Here is a 25,322-nt window from a genome sequence, read left to right on the forward strand (position 1 = left end):
ATTCCCGTGGAATTCAGGGATTCTGGAATCACCAATTATAACAATAGTGCCCATTGACCCCGAGCTTGTGTTTCTAAATCTTTGTGTCATTCTATTCTTCCTTTCTTCTGTCTCCTTGCATTTGATGTCCAAAGGATTTTATAAGATTTCTCACGAAATATAGAAAGAAAACCAGATGTTACAAAAATATTTGGACTCACAGGACAGACCAAATCTGTTTGTTTGTCTGTCTGCCTTGTTTTGTTTTCTGTCCTGGAATCTGTTATCTGCTTTATCCACTGTTGTGCTTTCAACTTTGTGGTTTAGGAAGCTAGGGCTTTGCCTTAATACTTTGAACAAATTTCTTACAACTAGATATCTTTATTATTTCTAGGTCTTAGCTCTTCTGAATAATGGTACAATCAACACAAAATGGGTAAAATTAATTTTTTAAAAGAAGGATGAGAAAGTTTAAAATGAAAATGCATTTTCATAAGTCACGTTTCCAAAAATAGCTGTTAGGGATGGGTGTCTTGTCTGTTCATAGGGCTGGAGCATAATGTCTACTCATTCATCAGCGACTCTGTGCTGGCCTTAAATGGCTGCAATCTTCAGATGAGCAAAACACTCTCCATATTGCGTACAAGTGAGTAAAGACTGTTTATTCAGAACACGGCCATTTTTGAAAGCATGTCTCTGAGAGGTGGGGGAGACTTGAGGAAGGACATGCTCACTTTGTTTCACAGTGGAAAAGTCCAAATAATCCAAAATTTCCTGGAATGCTTTAGCACTGAGGTGAAATGCCCTAAGTAAATCATGCTTTGCGGAAGTATGGGAGACCTAAATTACAGTTTACAGTGAAAGAAAACAATATAATTTAATGAAGACAGATAACAAAGCACCTTAAGTCTGTAAATAGTACATTCTAAAGTGAGTGTGGGCTGGTGAGAGGATTCAGTGGGTAAGGTCACGTGCTGCTAAGCCTGACTACCTGAGCTCAGTTCCTGAAGTCTGCAGGGTGGAAGGAGAAAGACTACTTCCACAAGGGGTCCTCTGACCTCCATAGTCACGCCAGGACACATGCCACATGTACACAATATATAGACAGATAGACAGTCAGACAGACCGACAGACAGACAGATGGATAGGCAGGCAGCAGGCAGACAGACAGACATGCGATAGATAGATGGTGTAAAAGATGGTAAAACTTTATAAGGTAAGCATAACTGAATCTCTTGTTTTCAAGGTACTTCTCGTACTGGTGACATGAAGGAAAAAAGAACTCCTTTAGAATTAAAAAAAAATTATTTATATGATGCACAAGCATTTTTTATGCATCTGCCTGTAGGGAAAATCCCTACATTTACCAAGTAAAACAGCACATCATAGGACAGGACAAACACATGGGACACAAGAAGGAAGGTGAAGCTTAAATGGTATCCATAGCATCAGGTATTGGTGGCACACACTTTATTCCAGCACTCACTCCAGAGACAGAGGTAGGTGTATCTCTGAGTCTGAGGCCTGCGTGGTCTACAGAGTGAATTCTAAAACAGCCAGGACTACACAGAGAAGCCCAGTATTGAAAAACTGAAGAGAGGGGACAGAAGGCAAAGATAGCAGATCAAGATGGCAATAGTCATACTTCTCAAAGACGACTAAAGCAATAGGAATAATCCACCCACCCTGTGAGAGCTGCTGAGATGATTTAATGGGTCAGAGCACTGAAAACCTCAGTTCAAATCCCCAGTTCCCATGTAAATGCTGGGCATGGTTGCCCACTTCTGTAACCCCAAGTGTAGAATACAGAGACAAGTGGATCCCAAACACTCACTGGCCAGGTAGCCTAACTGAAAGAGTAAGCTTCTAGTTTAGTTAGTTCAGTGAAAGACCCTGTCCCACCCACAAATAACAAACAAACAGATAAATAAATAAATAAAGTGAAGAGCAATAGAGAAAGATGCAGGATGTTCTCCCCTGGTCTCCACATGCATGAACATAACCATTCACACCTATACATACTTGTATCATACACACACTCCTACATACACACACACACACACACACACACACACACACACTTTACAATACACACATATACACACACAAATATGTTAAGGTAATATAAGACCAATATGATGCTGCAAACAAAGATGCACACAGTGCTCTACCTGGAGTCAAAGAAAGGACAAGAACTCTTACTCAGAGAAGCAGATACCTGGTTAAGTGGAAAATAACATCTGGCACAAAAATGAGATTTCAAGCACCCAAAAAGAGATAGGGGACACTTTCATTGCATTAGGCTCTCTGTAGTACCTATCCCACAGGGTAAGGTAGACCAGAAAGCTTTCCCTTTTCCTAACTTAAACTCTCCTGGAAACAACGATACACAACATACTGTGTGTCACCTCCAATGCTGACCACACCCTTAGTATTTTATGGTTTTTCTAGCATAAAGATCAAATTTCTTTCCAATGTCAGAAAGACATCAGTACTACCAAAGGTGTGGCCCATTCACAGGCCACATTTTTCATTATTCCAATGTATTCTTTTGCTTCATTCTTGGGAGTGTAGACAAAATGCAGGAATAACCTCAGTAGAGGGGGAAAAGGATGTCTGGTGGTGGAGAGGAAGAGGAAAAGAAGGAAGTGTGAACAGATTGTTTCTCAAGCCTTGATAAACATCAAAATCATCTGAGCTTCTGCTTTAACATGAAACTACTGGCCCTGAACACCCAATTTGGCTAACTCTGGTTTAATAAATTTAAGAAGTGTTAGAATCTGTTTTGAAGAAGTTATTTAAGTTTTTCTGTGTCTAATTTGAGTAGTTTAAGGTTTAGACTTCATCATGATGCAGACCATTCACGTACATATAGATCATTCTCTCTCTCTCTCTCTCTCTCTCTCTCTCTCTCTCTCTCTCTCTCTCTCTCACACACACACACACACACACACACACACACACACACACACACTGGATCTCAGCATAAATGGGTAGGGATCAAAAACCAGCTGTGGACACATCTCTTAACACAGCACCACGTTTGTTTCTCAGAACTTGAACTAAAAGAGAACTCCAGATCCTTTTCAGTTCCAAAATAATTTAACTCCAACCCTTAGTTAAGCTAGAAATTTAAAAAAAAAAAAAAAAAACCTAAACCATGGGGGGTGGGCGGGAAGAGGTCCCATCTGTCCTTACCAAAATATGGTGGCCAAGTTAGATTCTAAATTAGTTCCTTATAGATAGGTTGATTTACTTGTTTGTTCATTTTCTGATTTCCTTTTATTCACAATTCTTCTTACACTTGTAGACATGACCTATTTTTAAAGTTGTCATAAGTAATACAAAAGTCAGATTGTGTTTTACATAAAACAAACCAAACAGCAATGGTGACTACACCAAACCTATAAAGGCATGTGATTGGCTCAGTGTAAGAGCTCTACTCTCAGGCTTTGGCATCCTCGTGAACCATGCTCCACTTGGCTGGGTTATATTTTCCATTTTGTTAGGGACAATTTTAGTTGCTCCAGAGGTGTTGCTGTCATCAGTGCCTCCCTGATGCTGACTGCTCCGTGGTCACCCAGTACCCAGACTATCTCCTGGTTGGTTATAGATGACCAAACAAATTTTAACAAGTGAATTACTTCACACACAGGCAAAAATCTGCCTTTGCAAAAATGATCAGAAATAGCTTCTAAAGTACATATTTGCTGTTCACAATTGAGTCGTTTTTAAGTTTCTAACATAATTTTCATCCAGAGAGTGGCCACTCTCAGAACTTTATTCTTATTCGGAAACAATTGCAAAGTTATTCAGTGTACATACCTGCAAGTGCTGCTCTTCTGCATGACGTCAGCTCGATGATACCCAGAGAGTTTGCAAAAACCGTCATTACTGTAAACTACAGGCCAGTCCACAATCTGGGCGTTTCCCAGTAAGAAACTTGATTCTGAAGAAGAGAGAGAGAGATACACTTAGCTTCATTGAACAACTTTTGTCTTTCAAGTGATCAAAAAGGCAGTTTTAAAAGATGGGCAAACGCAACGACGGGTATGCTCTGAGACAAACGATACACCTTGCGCCATAATCAACTCAGCATGAGGACCAATGAGAGCTGCAATAGCTCCAAGCTTTATATAACAAACCAAAAGCCCCTACAACGATGCACGGCACCTCTTAGCATTCAAGTGTCTTACGAAAGAAGAAGATGCTTAGGAGTGAGTAGCAATGATTCAACGTGCAAATTTATTTACGTGGGCTAGAGTCACTTTCCTACAAATTCAGAATATTGATGTTGTCGCAGAGGCAAACTGAATACATCCCTCTACAATATTCTACTAATTAAAATATGATTTGGTGGAACAAATTCCTTTTTGAAAAATCTAATCTAAAATAGCATTAAAGAGTCTTCTCTGGAAATGGGATCATTCAAATCTATCACTTCTGCATGTGCCATAGCACCTAGAAAATGTATGTATTCTATATAAAAGACTTGGCTGCTCTACTTTACATGAAAAAAAAAGGTTTGGTTTAGGCATAAAATTAGTTCAAAAAGAATGTATTTGAAAAAGTAACTTTCAGGCTGCAACTTTAGCAATTTTAATAGTCTCATGACAAGAAAATGAAAAGACTAATTCAAATAATACTAACACAAATTAAAACTATTTTAAATAAATATCTTAAAAGAATAAAAAAGTAAAAGGAATATTCTACTTTAAAATCTACTATAAAATAATCTCCTTTAGGCTCATCTTTGGGTAGAATCTAAAAATAAAAATAAATTATGAGTAGCAGGCTTGAAATCCTGATTCAGAAGTGGTTCTCCTAAAAATAACAATGCAATTCAGCATTTACTGAATAATAGTTGCTCTATAAAGGTGGGGCTGTAAATCAGATATTGGAATGTAGTAAAGGTTAGAAGAACATACTCGTGTTCTTTGTATCAAATTTACTTATTAAGAACATAAATAACCCGCAATCAAAATGATCTAGTGGAACAGATACTAAATCAAGCACAGAAAGCTATATGAGAAATGTCTTCTGAGGGCAACAGTGAAAAAAAAGATAAAGCCTTTAGAAAACGGAGGTGCTTTCTTAAGTCTCCACCCTGAGAAGACGCCCAGGAGGGACAGTTGATACGGTGGTGGGCCTTAAACAAAAAGTCACATAAAGCTAAGGAACCAGAAGTCAAAGATCCCATAACAAAAGCAAAAGTTATGCAGCTTTCAGAAGGCACTGGGAATTCAGCAGTCTTGAGGACGACAAAACTTTACCATATAAAACGCACAGCAATCACCATAGAAGAAAGCGTTGATAAATTGGCATGATGGTCGGGATGCAACTCAACTCCTCATCTAGGGACAACTGTTAGGAAAATAAAATGGAAACTACCAGCCTGGGAGAAAAGATTTGTAAAACAGATATCTGAAGTCCAATCCAGAATTTACACAGAATTCGCCCAGAAGAGCAAGCAACCCAACTTAAAAACTGGGGAAATGATTTGAACAGACGTCTCAGAACACATTCCCACTCACAAGACACGGAAAAGTACACACTAGGAGCGTAGTGACACCCCACCACTCACCCGGGTGACACCCCACCACTCACCCACCAGGGTAGCTACGACCCAATACTAAACGCACTGGTGAGAACCTGGGACCGCTGGACCTAGATGTAAATATTGAATGTTAAGAAAACACAAGATGTCACGGCCACTTCGGAGCACAGTTTCTTGTCAAGTTAAATATTCATCTGTGACCCTGGAGGTTCACCCTACTTGTTTACTGAAGTGCAATGAAAACATACTTGAACAAAAAAGGGCCATAAAGTTTCACATCAGATTGACTTGTTTGTAGTCAAACACCGGAAACAACGCAAATCAAGAGAATGGATTTTAAGTGGTGTCAAATCTGTACCAGGAACACCACTTTACTCTAAAATAGAACAAACTTCTGATACACGTCACAACGTGGGTTAACCTAAAATAATACTATGGGGGCAGGAAGAAGCCAAACATGTGAAATCTAAATAGAGACAAAGCACAGTGGCAATAGGGAGCTATAGAATGGTTTCCTTTTCATTGTGGTTGTGATGACTGCTGAAGGTGATGGCTATGCTAACTGTCCAGGACAATGATTTCTGAAGGGAATTGGGGGATGACAGGAAAGAGAAGAGGAAAATCTATCTGGGGAGTATAAGTGTTCACTCTCTTGAAGTGAGATGCATGTATGTACATTTGTCCAAACTCACCGATCCTGTACAGGTAAGCACATTTAATTGCACGTAAGCTTAGAAAACACAGGAGGACAATAAGTATTTTGTTCCCCTAAGAGCATATTTAAAAAAAAAAACAATAAGCTGACATTTGAGTTAAGCCTTCGTTCTGAGAACAGTTAACAGTATACCCCTGGAGAACCCAGCCAGCGTGATGAGGAAGATTAGCTGGTATCTGCAAAAATGAGAAAGCATAAATTCCTCGTTAAGTGCATGCGGTTTCATTTATCTATGGCATAGATTGTAATCATCAAAAGTGATTTTCTTTCCTCTCTTAGGCCAGGCTAGCTTACCCTCTCTAATTTGTAAGCTGTACACCAAATGACCAGAATCCCATGGTGGGCCGTATGGCTGCCGAGCTACATCCTGCCTTAATTCATCCTGATTTTCAGTCTTATAGTCAAACCAATGCCATCCCTCTGCATTCAGATCAGGAAGCTTAAATGGTTACACCATCAGATCACAAATCCATTCCCATACTTACAAGCATCCCTTCCTCTAATATAAACACACTATTTCTTACCCCTAACATCTACACATTAGGCTTAGGTCAGTTTCTTTAGCAGTTCTCAAACATGCTCATTGATGATGCTCTACTCAGAATACTTATCCCGTATCCCTTTGCCTATCCAACCCTTAAGGATCACCTCAGCTCTGCTTTTTCTACAGCACATACACTGAGGACTGCTCACACACATCCCCCAACTCACACACATCCTCTACTTAGACGTGTTAAAAAAAAGCGGCCAAGCAATTTAAACACACAGAACAGAGAGAGAAACAAATGGTGCTAAGTTACTGGAGACCAAAGGGTAGAGGAGCTGAACGGATGTAGTCAAAGGACAGAAAATTATAGTTAGCGATTATAAGTTCAAGAGAGCTACAGTTTCCATGGCAACGAGAGTTATGGCAATATATTGTATACTTGAAAGTCACCAAGAGAGTAGATTTTATTCTCAACAATGAAAAAGACATGAGACGGAATACACACGTTAAGTAGCTTGATTTAGCTTTCCTACAGTACACTTACATATGAAAGCAGCCTATCATTTACCAAAAACATATACCAAAACTTGTATACTTTTACTTGCCAATTTAAAAATCATTTTTCAAATTTCTGGATTATAATATGTTACTTATTGATTGAAAGGATTCACAGTGTCCCGGGAACAAGGGTACCATGTGTTTTTAAAAAAGAGAGAAAAGTTGAAAATCAAAATGCTTGCTAACCTGGGCCTTTTCTTCCTCCCAGAAGCTTCTTAGAAACCCATGGTTTTCAAGCTTTTTGTAAACCAGAGTTCATTATAAAGAAGCACACAAAGTGTGCACCCACACAAAAACAGAGCCCCCAAAGTTCCTTAAACAATACTATACATGTTCTGCATTGTTTTATAATCTATTTCAATTTTGAAGTGTGTTAAAATTCACTGGATCAATTCTCTCCCCTTCTGTTGCATCTCATAGATTTGAAAACGTGCCTTAAAGAACCCTCTGAAGGCTTTGCAGCCTCCCTATATCACAAACAGTCTTGCTTTCCAAACATCTGCTAGGTTTAGAACCACAGCTCTGCCTGTTCCTTGTTGGCTCTGCCGTTTATAATCTCCTGCTGCTGCTATTTAGCCCTTTTCTGCTGCTCTGCAGTAGGGATGTCTAAAAAAGATGGCAGCTCGGCAGGTCCAGCTATCACTACCCACAGTGGTTGATGTGTTTCTTTCGTTTACCAGTATCTCCATATGATAATAAAATGATTAACTAAAGCAGTCGGGGCAGGAACCCCAGTTGGTGATACAGTGTTCTATTGGGGCATCCCTTGTCTCTAATCCAAGAAACATCTCCATTCCCATCTTTCTGATCGTTCATCAGCAACAAGTCAGAGGTTCAGAGAGCCCGGGTGCCTGGTATCAAAAGGCAGAAAGCAGAACACCTGTCCCCCAAATTCCAAGGCTTGAAACTCTTTCTAGGGGAAACCTGTAGGTAGAAAAGTAGATAGATTACAGATGAAAGAAATGATTGGAAGAAGCTTCTGCAGGGAGGAATTACTCCTCTTGTTGGTCTGGAAGCAGAGTTGTTTATGGAAAAGAAAATGGAGGTTTGAACCAAAAGTAGGCAGTGGATTTTTTGCATTGTTTCAAATCCATTTTTAAAATATCTACTTGAGTTCCCTCAATAATATTGAATATGTCAAGATATATCATAGGCACACACTAGTGTTTGCTAACACAGTCAATCAGAACTAATAACTCAAAGATAATTTTAAGGCCAGCATAAGGTTTTACAAGAGTCTAGGAGATGAGTCTTCTGTTCATCACTGTACTTCCAATTTGAGACTAGCCATGTCAGATTACATCATTCCAACCATCCCTTCCTGCTGGGTCTTAACAATATACTCTGGCCTTATAGAGGACAGCTGCAAGGACTCTTGCTATCATTTCTGGATAGCCCATAAAGCCACAGTCGAACACATTTGCCATATTGCTCACATAAGAAGTCATCAACTGGTAAACATTCACAACAATCTACTGATCATCCCGACACAGCCTATTCTTCGCATTCAGATCGATTCTCGACATGACTAAGAGAACACTGTGAAAAACCTGGGTATTTCAATTAAATTATCAGTTTCTACATACACAGATCAACAGCACTTATAAACACCTCTCTGGGTAATTACAGAGGCTAACAATGAGTAATACAAGCAAATCTTTATTAACTATTAAAGCAAAAAAACTCTTCATAAAGTATTATAGTGTGCTATCTGCAAGTTTTTTTTCACAGCTGTGCCGTAACTGTAGAGACAGCTAGCAGCGCATTTAGGGGGGGGTGTGAGCACCCATGTGTGCAAGCACAGAATCTGGAAAAAAAAACAGTTCCTTATGTTGAAGCTACAAACTGAAACCTGCACAGCTATGTCAGTGAGAGGAAAAGTACGAAGAGAAACACTGAACAGTAAGAAATAGATGCAGCTAAGTTACACAGAAGTGGCTGAGTTCATTTTACAAATTTGCATATGCATTAGGCAAAACACTGTGTGTATACACAATGCTCATATTATTATCTCCCTGAAGGCATACATGTCTTGTTCCAACAAACGAGAAATCTGATATCCTTAATAAATATTAAGAACAAGAGAGCAAATTTAATTAAAATTACTTCGCAGAAATTTTTAATTTCTTTCCACTTTAAAGCAGGGTAGGCAAAAGGAATCTGATTACAAAGGAATAACTAGCTGCAAAGGAGAAAAGTTAGAATCTAGACGGTGGGATAATTCTGGAGTGTCAGCAGCATGATGTGTTGGAGGAAATTTCCCAGAATTCTAAGGGACCATCTTTGTCATCATCATCCAGTCTTGACAGGGACTCTAGCTCCAGTGTGCCCTCACTTGCAGAGAACACAAAACTTCCCTTGGTCTTTAGGCTATTCCAACCCTTAAAGATGCTTACAAACATTTCACTTCCAGAAAACGCAAACACACAAATGTGGTCCTTATGAGGTGCCTAAGAGTCAGGCATGATTCCCCCACGTGGGCTGGGATTTCAGAAGCTACGGTTCTGCACATCAGCAGATGCTTGGATAGATTTCTACAAAGGCTTGGGGCTTGAGACTACAACCTGGCTTCCTCTAAAGATAGATGTGAAACAAAGCAATCAACTTTCCCTCAAGTATTAAAAGCTTAAAACCCACATCATGAGCTCTTGATTCAAAATGGTTAAGGGCCAGTAGAAATTTTAAAAACTATTTTAATACTTTTGTATTTCTACATATAAGGGAGAAAGGAGTGATAAACACTTACGTGGTTACCAGAGGCTGAGAAGAAAGTGGGCATGGGCACTGTAAGTTCTGGTGTTTTACTACAGGATGAGAAAATAATACACTCCTGTTTTCAAAATTAGTAGGAGAGAAAGATTTTGATGTTCTTATCCCAAAGAGAAGACAAATATTTGAGGTTATAGTCATTAGACTGATTTGATCATTCTATATGCATATATGCTTCAATGCATCAATAATTGGCCACATACACACACACAATTTATCAATTAAAAGCAAGTGTGAAGAATTGTAGCTGGCTCTGTAGGAATTTCTTGACTCCACTTTGATTCAAGGAGCTTGAAGTTAGGAGCATGAGGGTTAACCATCCCAGATCTCACACCCTAGCGTTTCTGATTTTCTTAATCAGGAAAGAAACCCCTAAGCATTGGTATTTAGTTTTAAATCTTCCCAAGTGGTTCTACTGTGCAGAGAAGGAGCCACGTTCATCTAGTGTAGTAACTCCTGAATTCGGGCAGCTGCAGTAGGATCTTGTACCAAGTGTCAAAAGCAGAGATCGCTAGATTGTAACACAGACGCACTGAACTGATTCCCTCAGGGTAGAATCCAAAAATACAGTCCAAGAGATAAGTCTCCTGCTCAACAAAGTCTGTGACACTTTCATCTGGTCCCTCACCTCTCAGAGCCAACCCTAGAATCACCTGGTAGTTCATAGCAACGCAGCCTCTCGTACCCACCCTAGACCTTCCGAGTCAAAGCCTGTGGTTTGAAAAGATCCTCAGAGTAAGATTGTGTCTGTCATGTGCATCTTCTCCTTCCTTTTCTACAAATGGAAAAGCAGGCCAGGAAAGTTCCAGGACTCGGTGGGTGAACACAGGAAAAAGCAGTCTGGTAGCAGGAAAACAAAAAAGAGAAGCAGGCTTTGCCCGGCTCTGAGTCTCATCTAACCCTGTATTTCTGAACAGGAATCTGAGCTCTTGTTTTGTTTGGTTTCATTTTAACACAAAGAAGCACTTCTTCACAGAATGACTTCTTTGGGCAACAGGAAAATAACCACGCTTGAGTTCACACTACTACATACTAATCCTGTTTGTAAAGGAGATCAGGAATCCATGCTGACAGAAAATTCTAGAACAGGAGCGATCATAAGCAGTCAATGAAATGCCACAAAGTCGTGAGGGCAGTTCCTTCCCTTTCTGCGGAAGTCCTGGAGGGGGAATGGCTTTCCTCGGGGCTGCTCCAACAGGATTCGACTTTTTACAATGCTATTATTTTGTGATTATGATAACTATACCCTTTTTAGACCTAGAAATTTGAGAACACTGGCAATGTGAACAGGACAAAGAAGTAGATAGTGAGAAGTAGATGGGAGGGAACAAACCAGGAGCCACTGAAGACGAACAAATGCAGGCATCTCAGGCACAGCCTAAAGATTATAGTTATCATACTGCACAGCAATCTAAAACTGCTAAGACAAATTGTAGTTCTTATCATAAAGGAAAAGGTTGTCCCCATGAGAAGCAACGGGCAGGCTAATTCTCCTGACTTTCCTGGTGCTCTCTGTATGTGTATGTATGTCCAAACCTTACACTGTAGCTGAGCAGATGGCTCAGTGGATAAAGTGCCTGCAGTGCAAATGTGAGAACCTGAGTTCAGATCCCCAGGACCCACATAAAGCCAGATACTGTAGCGCCTATCTGTAATCTCAGATGTGTTTTCGTGGGGTAGGAGTAGAAGAAAAGAGAATTCCCAGAGACTCAGGGGCCAGCTATCCTGCTATACTTAGAGGCAAACATGAAACTCTGTATCAATATGAGGTGAAAGGTGAGGAATGACCCTGAGATTATTTGACTGACATACACTCTCTCTGTCTCTGTCTCTTTCTCGTTCTCTCTCTCTCTCTCTCTCTCTCTCTCTCTCTCTCTCTCTCACACACACACACACACACACACACACATACACACACACACTACACATATTCACATACACATTTTTTAAATCCTGCATACCTTAAATATATATATAGTATTTTTAAAGAGACACAGTAGAAAAATGATGATGATAAAATGTCTTTTGGGAGCGCTAAACTACAGTTCTTTTCTCACTCTCAACTTTTTATGCAAATTACCCTTAAGAGAAGTATTTCGGAGTATTAGCAAGAATTGTCAGATATTTTAAGAAGTGATAAAACAACCAAATGAAGTCTAGAATACTGATGGAGAAGAAGACAGGAGTAGAAGTGAGAAAGGACTTTACGAGAAGAAAACGTTCTCACTATTGTGCAGTTTTCCCAAGGTCTACAGCAGCCACTGAGGAAAGCCAACATGGTATCTCTCTAAATATAGTCATCTAGTCCTAACTGAAGAGACATACCTCCCAAGAAACTGTGCAGTAATTCTAAAATGAGACCGGGAGGGAATTGAGTCAGTAAAGTATTAGCAGTACAAGAATAATCACTTGAGATATATCCCACATTAAAAATCCTAGCTCAAAGCAAGGGCCAGGGCTGAGAGTGGGAACAGGAGTATGGGTAGGGAGATGGGACATATGGGCTAGGAGGTTGTAAGTGGGAAGGGGAAGGATGAACCTGCCAGTTACCCCATTTCAAAGAAACATGCCCTACTTCTCTCTATACATAGACACTGAGCCAAACGGCTAGAAGTCATTCTCCATCCCGCCCACTCAGAACACTGACTTCTTACTAAATCTTCATTCTGCACTGATCCATATGGGATAGATCCCTTTCCACGCATCCCCACAGCTACTCTCCAAGGTCAAACGCCACCTGCTCTTGTTTGAACCATTGCAGTGATCATCTAGATGGCTCCAACTTTAACTCCTTCTCCCTTCGACCCCCAAACAAGCGGCACTCTCTTCAGGAGATTTGTCCAGGGCTCTTTAGAAAAGCCCCTGACTTCTCTTCCTCTTCATTTTCCCCACTGTCATCCAACTGCACTGGTCTTTAAGTTTTACAACTGTGCCCATCCGTCCCCCCGTTTTTCTGCTTGGGACTCTTCCCATTTTCTCTTTGCCTACAATATTCTTCTTCCTAGCCACCTCTTATCGCTTTAATAGCACTTCCTTACTCAGTCCCCGCAAAACTGTTTCCAATCAAAACAAGTCCCTGTTACTTGTGATCTCAGCACTTCCTCCTTTTCCTTCCAAATGCCTACCACACTTTCTACTTAGATGTTCTTTGTGTGGTTGTTCTATATATGTCTCCTCTTCCAGTCTCTGAGATCAAGGTACATATGAGTGTGTTCAACACTACACGCCCAACAACCTTTGCTGGGAGAATCAAAAGAACAGTTCCTTTTCCTATTAAGACAGCCAGTAAACAAACGCAGAGCAATGTTATCTAGAAAGTATGTAAGGACTTGGCTAGACCTATTTCTTCACAAAAAAATGCATTATTAACAATAATTAATAATGATGATAGCAGGCAAACTTAAGCAGACTCTTGTACTTTGTCTGAAAACTTATGAACTGAAGTCAAGGTTGAGCAATGTTTATCTAAGTTTCATGTGGCTGTAACAGAAAAGTCCTGCAACGTACACAGCACATTTTATTTGGGTTAAACAAAATCTTGATACATATGGCTATTAAAAAGGCCTAACTAATTTATATGAGATGTCCCCATCTATAGTGTTGATTTCTGGAATATGTATTCCCCATTTCCATCAAAGGCTGGTATCTTTTATGTCCTTACAAAATAAGCCTGCTCCTACAATTCTGAAACAATACACGCATACACTTCATACTTTCCAACATGAGACTAATTATTATATAATAATATTGGCGACGTTAAACAGGCCATCACTGTGGGAGTTTGAAATATGCAAAAAAAATCTGTTAATTTATTCAAACGTGCTCAGCTGTCCTCAAAGATAAAAATATGCCTCCACGTTTCATCTTCCTCAAGATCAAAGGTACATTTTCAAGTTTCTGTATTTCTTTGAAGGCATTAACTTCATCATTCTTCATCTAGGTAAAGTGGACCAGAAAGCAGGAGCTATTTCACCATCTAACCCCATAATCTGCTGCTGGAAACAATGGAAATGTTACAGAAGATACTTTTTCCCATGAAAGAGTTCAACAGCTAAATCTGTAGTTATGTGTGTTCTGTGTATTTGTGCACAGGTTTGTACCCATGAGTGTGCATGGTGAGGTTAGAGATCGACGTCCTGGGTTTTCCTCTGTCACTCCCCAACTTCTGTTGTCAAGATGGGATCTCTCGCTGAACCTGCTCTCTCTAAACTGACTGGCCAATGGGATCTGCTTGTCTCCGCCCTCCACCCAGTACTGGGATTACAGGTTCAAGGTAACACTTGCTTCTCTATGGCTGCTGAAGATCCACACTCGAATCCTTCTGCTCGTATTAACAGGAACTTTACTGGCTGGGCCATCGCTGCAGCCCAGTTTCCACGTTAAGTAGCAATGTTTTGCTCGTGAGCTGCATTTCTAAAAATGATGCTGGACAAAATCACTAGAGCAAAACACAAGCGCAATGACTGCCGGCGTGAATCACAGACCCACAAAACATGGAAAATGGCCACCTTGGTGTCGCTAGTGACAAATTATTGTTGAGACCCACTGCAATGAAATGTCTTAAAATACCTAAGGCTTTAGACATCCACTAGCTATAAAATCTTGGGGAATAAAAGCTAAACCAGTCGAGATGTGCTTATCGGGAAAGAATGCATTATTTATTTAATATTCAAGCTTCATTTTGAAGTTTACAAATATACAAATGTTTGTTTAAAAAAAGCAACCAATCTCTGTTCTGAAAGGATTATGTATTTTCTTCAAAGTTAACCTTTTAAGAAAATCAAACATAATGATGATAAAACTCATGAAGAACTTCAATTAAGACCAATCTCACTTGCACACATGGGAAAGAAACAAACAAACAAGAAGGTATCCTACTTTGGTTTCTATTGCTGTGATAAACACCAGGATCAAAAGCATCTCAGGGAGGAAAGGGTTTATTTCAGCTTACAGTGTACTGTCCATCCTGAAAGGAATTCTGGGCAGGAACTCAAGGTAGGAACCTGGAGGCAGGAACTGAAGCAGAGACCACAGGGGAGCTCTGCCTTCCAGCTCACACCCAATTACCTGCTGCCCAGGGGGCTGGGTCTCCTTTATCAATTATTAATCAAGTAAATGTCCCCACAAATGTGCCTATAGGCCAATCTGATGGAGGCCTTTCCTTGGCTGAAGTTCCCTCTTTTCAGAGGACTCCAGTTTGTTTCAAGTTGACCAAAACCTTCAGGGTACATTACAACATGATTGTCTGAGGATTTGCCCTGGCTTTTTTGTTGCTGTGTGTGTGTGTGTGTGTGTGTGTGTGTGTGTGTGTTTTATTATATACTCTGTGCAACAGGAGCTAGTTTAAGGGAAACACAAATATCTACAAGGTAAACTCATTTTCCTCCCTGGGCCATTTTCACAGGGCTAGTTACACAGAGAAAGAAGTTTCTGTTGTTCCCTCTGACCATGTCCAGATATTGCAGAGCTTATCTGGGTACTGGGGCAATCCAGACCGACACTTCTTTTACTCTAATTAATAAGTTGATGTTTGGAGGTTGCAAGGTAGTGGTGAAGGGTCTTGTTTGTTCATCTGTCTACTGGGGTTTGTCTACAAATTAGGCAATTGAGTTCCATTTAATGATTTTAGAGGCTTCTGGTCATTTAATATTTTGCCTTCGTTGGGTCAAAAAGGTAGGGGGAAAAAAAGCTCCCATGTCTTATGTTATCCAAAGAGACTATGAAGAAGCAAGTCTGAGTAAATGTTTCCTTCAACATGCAGTGTACTATCTGGGACATGTGTGTCCTCCCATCTCCTCCACAGCTCTTCCGGGTTAAAATCCTGGAGAGCCTCAGTCACCACTGTGGAGTGAGGCCAGGGTGTGGTGGGGAGATGGCGCCAGACAGGAAGAATGGAAACCTTGCAAATGTCCAGCGGAGTTTCATAAAATTATCAGCCACCCTGAAGAGGGTTCTCCCAGTAGAGTCAAGTTGTTTTAGGGAGGATGAGAGCAGTCTCCCTAATTTGTTCCTCACTTCCGGAAGCCCTGTTTCTGAGCTCAGCTAATGAGGCATTCTCCTTCTGGGGTTGTACATAGGACATTAATCACATAGAACATTAGTTGTTGTCTGAGGCTGTTCAGTGATGACCCTACATTCACTCATTGGGCACGCGCCATCTTTAGGAGCTACCAAAGAAGTGAATGGAAAATCCTTACCCCTTAAGCCTTACCATCTCCTTAGGTAGTAAAACTAACATTGTACTGAGTGGAAAGGCAAATATAAACCTAAGGTTTCCAAACAGCAGGACAAAAATAATATAAAAGTGATCTTAGACTGTCGGGAGAAAATGCCACAGAAAATTGATTTAAGAGCAAAAATAAATAAATTCAAGTCTGGACACAGTTTACATGACGTGTGAGAAGCACAAGAAGAGAACTCCAGATGTCGCCAGCCCACACAGGACCAAAAAGACAGAGACCCAACCCCGACATCAGACAAGATTGCTCTGGAAAGTGGAATGAGGACAAGCAAAGGAGGGGTGGAGGGAGGAACAGATGCCTCTAAGGACAAGGAAGGAGAGGGAAGGATGAGGGAACGGAAATAGGGTCGAGTATAGAGGGAGAGAGAATATGGGAGCTGTGAAAGGGAACCTGTGTGTGAAGAGGGCGGTGCGGGGGATGCTCACAAGCTGGAAATGATCCGTTGCAAAGAGATAAGGAAGGAAATGGCAAAAGTAAAGACTACCAACCACAGATGGGATGTCCAAAGATTTAAACAGCATTTTCCCTCACAGAAAAAAGAAAATAAAGAGAAACACTACAATGACATTGCTCTGGATCGCTTCCTAGCACATAGTAGATATTCAATTAGAGTCTGTTCTGTAATTGAATAATTCACTATAAATGGCATGAAGGTCGAGCAGAGAGGTAGTTACTGTCTTTAGGGAACTTACTCTCAGCCTGTGTAACCCTCAGTGTGGACCCTCACTAGCCTTACAGTGCTATAGGATACACAAACTAAATTCTTTGTGTTTTAATTTGTCACCAAATAGAAGAGAAGTGCAGAGACAGAAAAAAATTGGAGAGAAAGCTAAACTTTCCCCGTAAAACAAGTCAGTTGATCGATGTTTAGTTACATTTGGCAATCAGTAGCTGGCTTGCTGGATTGTAAGCTGCTTCGACCACCAGTAAAACTCTCTTAAACAGGCAAGGATTGATTTCCAAAGACGAAACACACCATCAATAACTCCTAACTGCAGAGTTGTTCAAAATAATTTAATTATAATATGAAAATTGGCAAGGAGTTCTTTCCCATATAAAACAGTCCAGCACTTCAGCCCTCTGGAGATTAAAATTAAAAGGGTAGAGAATATTTTGTTTGCACATCAAGTTGAACTATGGTACAAGCATGCTTTTACGGGTACCACCGACGCGCCCTGTGCTGTATGATTTCTGTTTTCAGATACACACCGTAATTAAATAAACATCTTTAGCCACATAATTACTTAGCCACCTCACTTCATGGACATAATAAGAACTGTTTGGAAAAAAATCAATTATTAACTTGGTGACTTTTAGGAGTCAAAAGCAAATGGCATTTACTCAACCAGACTTTTCTGTGTGCGGCACAGGGGAGAGCAGGAAGGGACTGGGTGTAGGTGTGACCTGTATCCTTGGGGGATGGCATGATGTTCCTAAGCTTTTGTAACCTTGTATGCATATCATTATAGCTGGAAATGTCTAGGGTTTCACATCTAAGCTCAGCTCTCAGACTGCTTACTTCTCGAAGTTTGTAGGACTTTACACTTAATAGCTGACAATTCTCTGCTTGGACCAGACCACATAAAAAAGAACAAAAATCAGCTTCAGTAAAATTTCAAACTGCTTTTTTAAATAGTTTATTTATTTTTATCTTATGTGCACTGGTGTTTTGCCTGCATATATGTCTGTGTGAAGATGCCGGATCTGCTGGGAACTGGAGTTACAGCCAGCTGGGAGCTGCCATGTGGGTGCTAGGAATTGAACCAGGGTCATCTAGAAGAGCAGCCAGTGCTCTCAAACTGCTGATCCATCTCTCCTGCACCTTGAACCATTTTTCTTTTCTGTTTTATTAATTTTGTTTTATTAATTTATTATTTCGTTTATTCTCTTGTTTCTTTCCCTATGAAAACCTAGCATATTACAAAGCTATTGCCTACACCGCATACAAATGTGTAACTTTGTAGGGTTCTAATATCCACATAGCCAAATGCTAAGACAATGTCTAATATAGTAATTTATTATACTAAGAATGATCACACATTTCTCGATCTGGCCTCTTACACTGGTAGTGTAAGACAACACAGGAAAGTGAACCTCTCCGAGTAATACATTCCTAATCATGCCTCCTGGAGTTGAATCATTTGGAGAACTTTGAAGATAATTTGTTTTAGCTTTGAACTTTATTTTCAAATATTGGGAAACATCAAAAGGCTAGAATCACACATGGGCTATGGAAATAACTGTGAGCTCTCTTTTCAACAAAGTGTGGATATGAACTGACTCTACCTCTTCCTCGAGTCCAACATAAATTCTATAAAAGCATGATATCGGAAAAACTCTGCTGAAGTGGTAAAATACTTAACCATCTCCCCGGGATAAGGCTTTATATACATGGAACCTTCCTGGAAACTTTAAACTTCATATATATTGCTATGACACTGAAAATGTGTGCTATAATTAAATTTTCATTTGATAGTATTAGTTACCTATTAGTCTAAACCATATCTTATGAATATAACATAATTATCTGTGATGTATGATTAGCCAATATCAAATGTCAATGTTTACTATTTTATTACTATGATATTTATTGAGTCTTAAAATAATTGCCACTACTTTAAATAAATTTCAGTAATTAAAAGAAGTATCTCATATCACTGGACTTTCTTGTTTGTCTTGTATTTTATATATTTCCTTTCATGCAAAAACGCTAATCATGCAGACTCCCCAATCATATTTGAAGGGTCTAGGGGAAGAGAGAAAAAGGAATGATGTTGGCTAATCACTAATCAAGACAGAACCTATAGTGACCTCTTGTGGTACATGGTAACCACCGAAGCTTGGTGGCCACACAACTCCTGCCTAGACTGACTACTCACTCCAGGGAGTGTGAAAGCGCTGGTCCTCCAAATGTAAAAACATTGGTCCTCCAAGCTACCACCACAATGAAAATAGAAGACAAATGTTGACTAAATAGTAAAGATTCTGCATGGAAATTCACTCAGTCATTACCAATTACAATAATCATTACTACTGCCTTCCATTTAGAAATATAATGAAATTATTTTTAGAAGATTGTCTGAAAGAAGTTTAAGTACATGGACTTTTTTTATACATTCTGCTTCTGGAATCCAGTAAAAGACACTAGTGAAGGCAATGGTGTGCCGGGAGAAGCAGCCCTTAGCCAGCAGTGCACAGCACGCATTATGTAATGCAGAGCAGGCTCAGAAGTGAGATGATGCTCTCGGTTATTCATCAACATAATTTAGGAAGCGGTGAGTCTAATTTCAACCTCTTTGATACTTTCAGCATTAAAGTAGTGCATTATAAGACTTAGGTAAACCGATGCTTCGAAACCAATGTGCATTTTTATCAATATTTCCTGAACAGTGTCTTAGACGTTACAGCAAGCCATTCACTTTCTGACATGAACAGCAGAAACCAGATGCCTTAGACTGTTCCTTCCAGGTTGGGTCATAATTAAGCTGGTTTCCTTTTTTTGATAACAGATCACTGTTTCTTTGCCTGATGGTTTCTTATAATACCACCATGTTTTTTAATGCCAATTAGAGCATAAAAATGATTTTGGAATTTCTTTTTTGCACAGGAGAGGTGGCAAAGTAAAGGGAATGCCTGCACAGCCCACTGTCTCTAGAAAACTAGAAAACTGAAGCTACTAAAGACCTCCTAAAAGATGAGCTGCTCATAAAACACACTCTCTCTCTCTCTCTAATTTTTTCCTCAGTCCTTTTCCTCCAAAGAGAAAAATAACACTTTTAGGTTTTTTTATTGAAGTGAAAAAAACTTAATTTTTAATGTACTTTAAAGTTAGTGAATAACTTCACATCTAAAAAAAACATTAATTTGAATTTATAATTTTTCAAAAATGGCAGCCTAATTGACAGTCCCCCAAAGTAATCATCTAGCTATTCATAGGGCTGTAGAGAGAGAGCGTGCTGGGGTGAGATACGCTGCCTATGGGGACAGGACATTGAGGGCTTTGATACAATTTTTTTTTTGTCTAACTAATATTCCACCTAAAAATCTCTCAGGTATTTAATTCTACATGCAAGCTTACATCTCTCTACAGCCTAGTTTAGACTAACAAATGTCTTACGTGAACATTGACCATGTAAAGAGGGAGGAGGTGCTGACAACGTCAAATGCAGATTTGATCCATAGCTACTCAGGAAAGGTCCCTTCTACAATGGTGTTGCTCAGGTGACCTTGCACACAATTCTCAAGCCTTCCCTTCTTGATAAGGCACTTTGATCCAAAAAGCCAAATATATGCTTAAAACTTCACTATGGTTGACAATCTGATGTTTCAGACCAGCCAGTAGGATTATTTCTAAGGCAAAATGATGCTAAATGTTCAAGGAGGTAGATACACGATTTTCTTTGATCTGATCATTTTGCGTTGTACCTGTTTACTGAAATACTATACCATAGCCTATAAATATGTCAATCAAAATCAAAAAACTGTTTTTAATGCTTATCCAAATGCTCCTGTTGTCTTTATACTTTTGACTTTTACAAGTTCTTGGAAAAAATAATATACTCTCAGTGTTTACGAGCTAAGAATTATCATATTCCTTTTATTTGTTCTATCAAGTCTTTAATCTTAGAACTGAAGGGGCGCATTTTTTGCTTCTTCTATTTTGAGAGTTGGCTGCTATAAAATGTGTACGCATCCATCTTACACAACAGTGCTTTATTTTATAGACATAGTCACCAATAATGACTTGCAATGCTGGCTTGAAACACTCAACTAAACAAGGAGAGGGAAAAAAAAAAGAAACGGAGGATGCAACAGCAGGAGAGAAGCTGCGTGACCACTCAGCACATGAAAGGTAGCACTTTCCCCTAGAAACTGCAGCTGAGGTCTTCAGAGTTTGATTATAAAATCCTCAGCTTCAAAAACTGTGAGAAAATATGCCATCCCTCTTGTTCATTTGTTCTGTATCACCAGAAAGTTGTCCGATAGACAGACTCATAACTTCCTGAGCTCTTGGTTCACAGGCTACCCATGGACAAAAACAAATGTTAAATTTCCATTCTTTAGTGTGTGTGTGTGTGTGTGTGTGTATCTGTCTCTGTCTCTGTCTCTCTCTCTCTCTCTCTCTCTCTCTCTCTCTGTTTCTCGCTGTGCATCCTCTCTGTCTCTATCTCCTCCTGCTCTCTCCCTCTTCCTCTTCCTTTCCTGTGTGTGCACCTGTGTGTCTGAGTGTCTGTGTGTGTCTATCTCCATCCTGTGTGTATACTTGTGTGTCTGAGTGTTTGTGTGTCTCTGTCTCCATCCTGTGTGTGCACCTGTGTGTCTGAGTGTCTGTATGTGTCTTTGTCTCCATCCTGTGTGTGTGTGTACCTTTGTATCTGAGAGTCTGTGTGTGTCTCTGTCTCCATCCTGTGTGTGTAGTTGTGTGTCTGAGTGTTTTTGTGTCTCTGTCTCCACCCTGTGTGTGTGCACCTGTGTATCTGAGTGTCTGTGTGTGTCTCTGTCTCCACACTGTGTGTGTACCTGTGTATCTGAGTGTCTGTGTGTGTCTCTGTCTCTATCCTGTGTGTGTACTTGTGTGTCTGAGTGTTTGTGTGTCTCTGTCTCCATCCTATGTGTGGACTTGTGTGTCTTAGTGTCTGTGTGTGTCTCTGTCTCCATCCTATGTGTGGACTTGTGTGTCTTAGTGTCTGTGTGTCTGAGGGTCTCTGTGTGTGTGTGTGTCTGTCTCCATCCTGTGTGTATGTGTTTGGTTTTCTCTCCATCTCTCTGACAGTCTGCAGTATTCACCTTTTGCCTCCCCTGCATCTGTCTTAATGCCTGGATGGATGCCTGCCCAGCTTTGTCTGTAGGATCTCGTATCAACTCGACCTCTTTCTACACACATAGTCATGTGGCTTTTGGTGCAAGATCTGCTTTTCAAAAGAGTATGATATTCTCTGAGAAAGAAAAGCTAGTCGATATAAAATGCCAGCCTGTGTTTCTTCAATTCTTCAGCCAACTGGGAGTGCTGCCTCCTGGACTTCTGGTCCCCACTAAAGCCCTGCCAACAGTTCATTCCCAGTGTTATTAAGTTGGTAAATGATTAAATCTTCAGTGTGACAAACCTGATCCATCTATGAGAATCCTAGAGGGAATTTTATCTGTTACTCACAATTAAACAATCTCTTGGGATGAATTTTCCAATGTCTCTGCCCAATCAGGTAGAAATGACAACGGAAGGGCCCTCCCACACAAATAAGTGGAATAATTACATCCTGCGGTTCTCAGTTCAGAGACTCCTGAGGATTTTGGGTGCTTACTACATATAGACATGCATAATTCTGAAATACCTAACAAACACACCCCAACAAAATCCCAAGGTTTTGTGCCTTCCTACTACTCAAAGTTAGGGAACCCTTACATGTCAAAACAGGTCCGTCTCACTCACACTTGGTGTTAGCCAGTGAAAGAAGCACTCGGCTAGAAAACCATTCTAATCCCAAGGTGTAATAAGAGATAAACTATTCATATGTTGGTTGATAGAAAATAGAGGCAATGGGAGTAGACAGTCCTGGGGCACACAACGTAAATCACCGTTTCAAGCCGCATCTAATGGGAACATGGTTCCAAAGCCTTCCCTCAGTCCCAACCTGAGAACGTTGTGCCACCAACAATGCTACAGTGACAAACTTCAATCCAGGGCTCCTCGTTGTCGTTCTTTTCACCTAGGAGAGTGGCAGAGCCCCCATGGGTCTGGTTTTGTAAGGCCTTCCCTGAAAACTGTAAGAGGTAGACGCAACTCAAGATGAGAAATCCAAAAGAAAATCACCACATCTTTGGAAATGACTAATTCCCATCATCTTTAAAGTCTCCCTAGCAAATGGATTGCTTTAACAGCAATGCTCCCTGTATTCTAGATCTGTGTGAGATAGTCCTAAAAGAAGACAATGGGCATTCCGTGTCATTGTGAACTTACATTTTAATTTATATTGTCATCAAAACTGAAAGTGCACATGAACCTCACACTGGGACAGCTAAAAATATTGCAGGGATTAAGTGGCTGTGCAGTGCTATAAGCTATTTTTTTATCCAAATGTGCCCCCCCCTCCACTGCCCTAGACTTGTACAGAATCACACTTTGACCTAAAGTGGAAGAAAGAGGAGTCACAAGGCTCCAAACCAAACTCCAAGACGGACATTCAAAGAAAACTCCTTAGGTTAGTCCCAATCTCAAGGACACATTTGCAAGCCTGGTTTTCAAAGAGACACCAATCTAAACAGTGGTGTCTGAGCTACCACCTCAGAGCTGGCCATCTCTGTGCCTGGCTATTGGTTATCATATTTTTGTGTTCCCCTGCCAACCACAGCTAAGCATCTTAACCACGTTTTCTCACGAAAGATCCACACTGTGTCTGCTATGTCACCCCCCAAACACACAACATTTCCATGAGTGATTGACAGGACAAGGAATCACAGAGCCGTCCAGAACATCCCCGCTGCTTTCCTACTCAACTCCAAGCGCACAATGATCTTTCTCCCAGTTCTCCATGACGGGATTCTGAAGAGAAACCCTTAAGGGATAGGCCACACCGTTTGCTTGTGGAGTTTAAAATTATACAAAAGAGTTTTTTTAAAAGCAACTAGAAAATGTATAATCCCAGAAGATAAAAATAATGTATCATCTTAAAAGTGAAATACATAGTGATTCCAATACAGAAGAAAGGAGACCAAGCATAAATTGGTGGTATTTTAAAGACACTTGGGAGGCAGGACAGCCTTGCTGTGCAGGAGCAAGGTAGAATGGCGTGGTTCAAATCTTTCTCCCAAGTGCGTTCAAAGCACAGAGACTGTGGCTTTGCTTCTACCATTCTGCCTGAGTGAAATAGGTGAAATGTCGCCTAGGAACCAATACACAATGAGGCAAATAAAAACGTGAAACTTTAAACACAAATTTGATCCTAGTAACTGCCTTCCGCTGTTCCAAGCACTGACTTTTTCAACTCCGACTGCTCGCCCTAACGCGGGGTACTTTCATATGTGCACAGTGGGTCCAAAAGCTACCCCAGTGATTTAAATTTGAGGAAGTACTTTCCCAGACATTCCCAACTTGAAAGGAAAGCTTCCTCCAAAACCTGGCTCTATTTGGTCAGCGCTTGAAGCTTGTTTGGAAAGCGATGGGACAAGGAAAGATTCATTATCTAAGTGCAATTCAAACCTATTTTTGATGAACCTCCGCTTGCTCTATCTACCCCCCTTCTCTTTCTCCCACTCTCAGGTCTGGACAAGTGGGAGGGGGTACATCTCATAGGAAGCAAATGCAACTCACTTTCCTCCACCACCTCCTTCCTGACTCCCACCCACCCTAAGCCACCAGGTACCTCTGCCTACACCCCCTCCCCCCTTAGGAGAAGGATGGGATGGGCGGGATGGGGGCTCCAGTGATCGGGATGAAGGTGGGGAATGTTCTGAACTGCAACTCTCCTTACCACTGGAGCGCCTGACGATGTTCTCCAAAAATGTGTTCTGCGGCGCCACCAGCCCTCTCTTGCCCCCCGGCATCCTGGGTCTGGAGGGCAGCGGCCAGGATCCGCGGCGGGGGAGGGGGGGAAGCAGGAAGAAAAGGTGGAAGAAGAAAAGGAAAAGGTAGTGGAGATGGTGATGAAAGAAAAGGGGGCACGGCGGCGACGGCGGGGTCCCCTGACTGTGTCTCCAGCCCGACCCGGATGAGCAGCTCTGGGGAGGAGGACCAAGCAGTTCATGGTAGTAGCGCTCCCCCGGCCGCCGCTGCCCAGACTGTGGCGGTGCCGCACACGGGGTTGGGAAACTGCAGGCTCCGCCGGGCACAGTGCGCCTGCGCCGCCCCCGCTGTCGCTGTCCCGCCGGTGCTGATGCTGAGGCTGCTGCTGAAGATGCTGCCGCGGAGGCAGGAGCCCGTACGCGGGCTCAGCATTTCTCTCTCTACCCAGACTCCGAGATCTGGGACAGAGCGAGGAGCGACTCGACTTCCCTCTCCCCACCCCTAGCCAAAGCCAAGAC

The 25,322-nt window shown here is 41.0% G+C and overlaps 1 protein-coding gene across 1 annotated transcript in view; it reads right to left on the reverse strand.

Annotated features, from left to right (window-relative positions):
- Positions 1–24,845, reverse strand: part of Kcnh5 (potassium voltage-gated channel subfamily H member 5) — a 291,745-nt gene extending 266,900 nt beyond the window's left edge. The window contains exons 1-2 of the mRNA XM_050153729.1: positions 24,773–24,845; positions 3,805–3,928 (exon numbers count right to left, since the gene is read on the reverse strand). Of these exons, the coding sequence (XP_050009686.1) occupies positions 3,805–3,928; positions 24,773–24,845 (197 nt within the window). The remainder of the gene's footprint in view (positions 1–3,804; positions 3,929–24,772) is intronic.
- Between the last annotated feature and the right edge of the window lie 477 nt (positions 24,846–25,322).

The sequence above is a fragment of the Alexandromys fortis genome, unplaced genomic scaffold, assembly GCF_014885135.2.
Source record: "Alexandromys fortis isolate MF-2015 unplaced genomic scaffold, M_Fortis_MF-2015_v1.1 scaffold_82, whole genome shotgun sequence".
NCBI classification, from domain to species: Eukaryota; Metazoa; Chordata; class Mammalia; order Rodentia; family Cricetidae; genus Alexandromys; species Alexandromys fortis.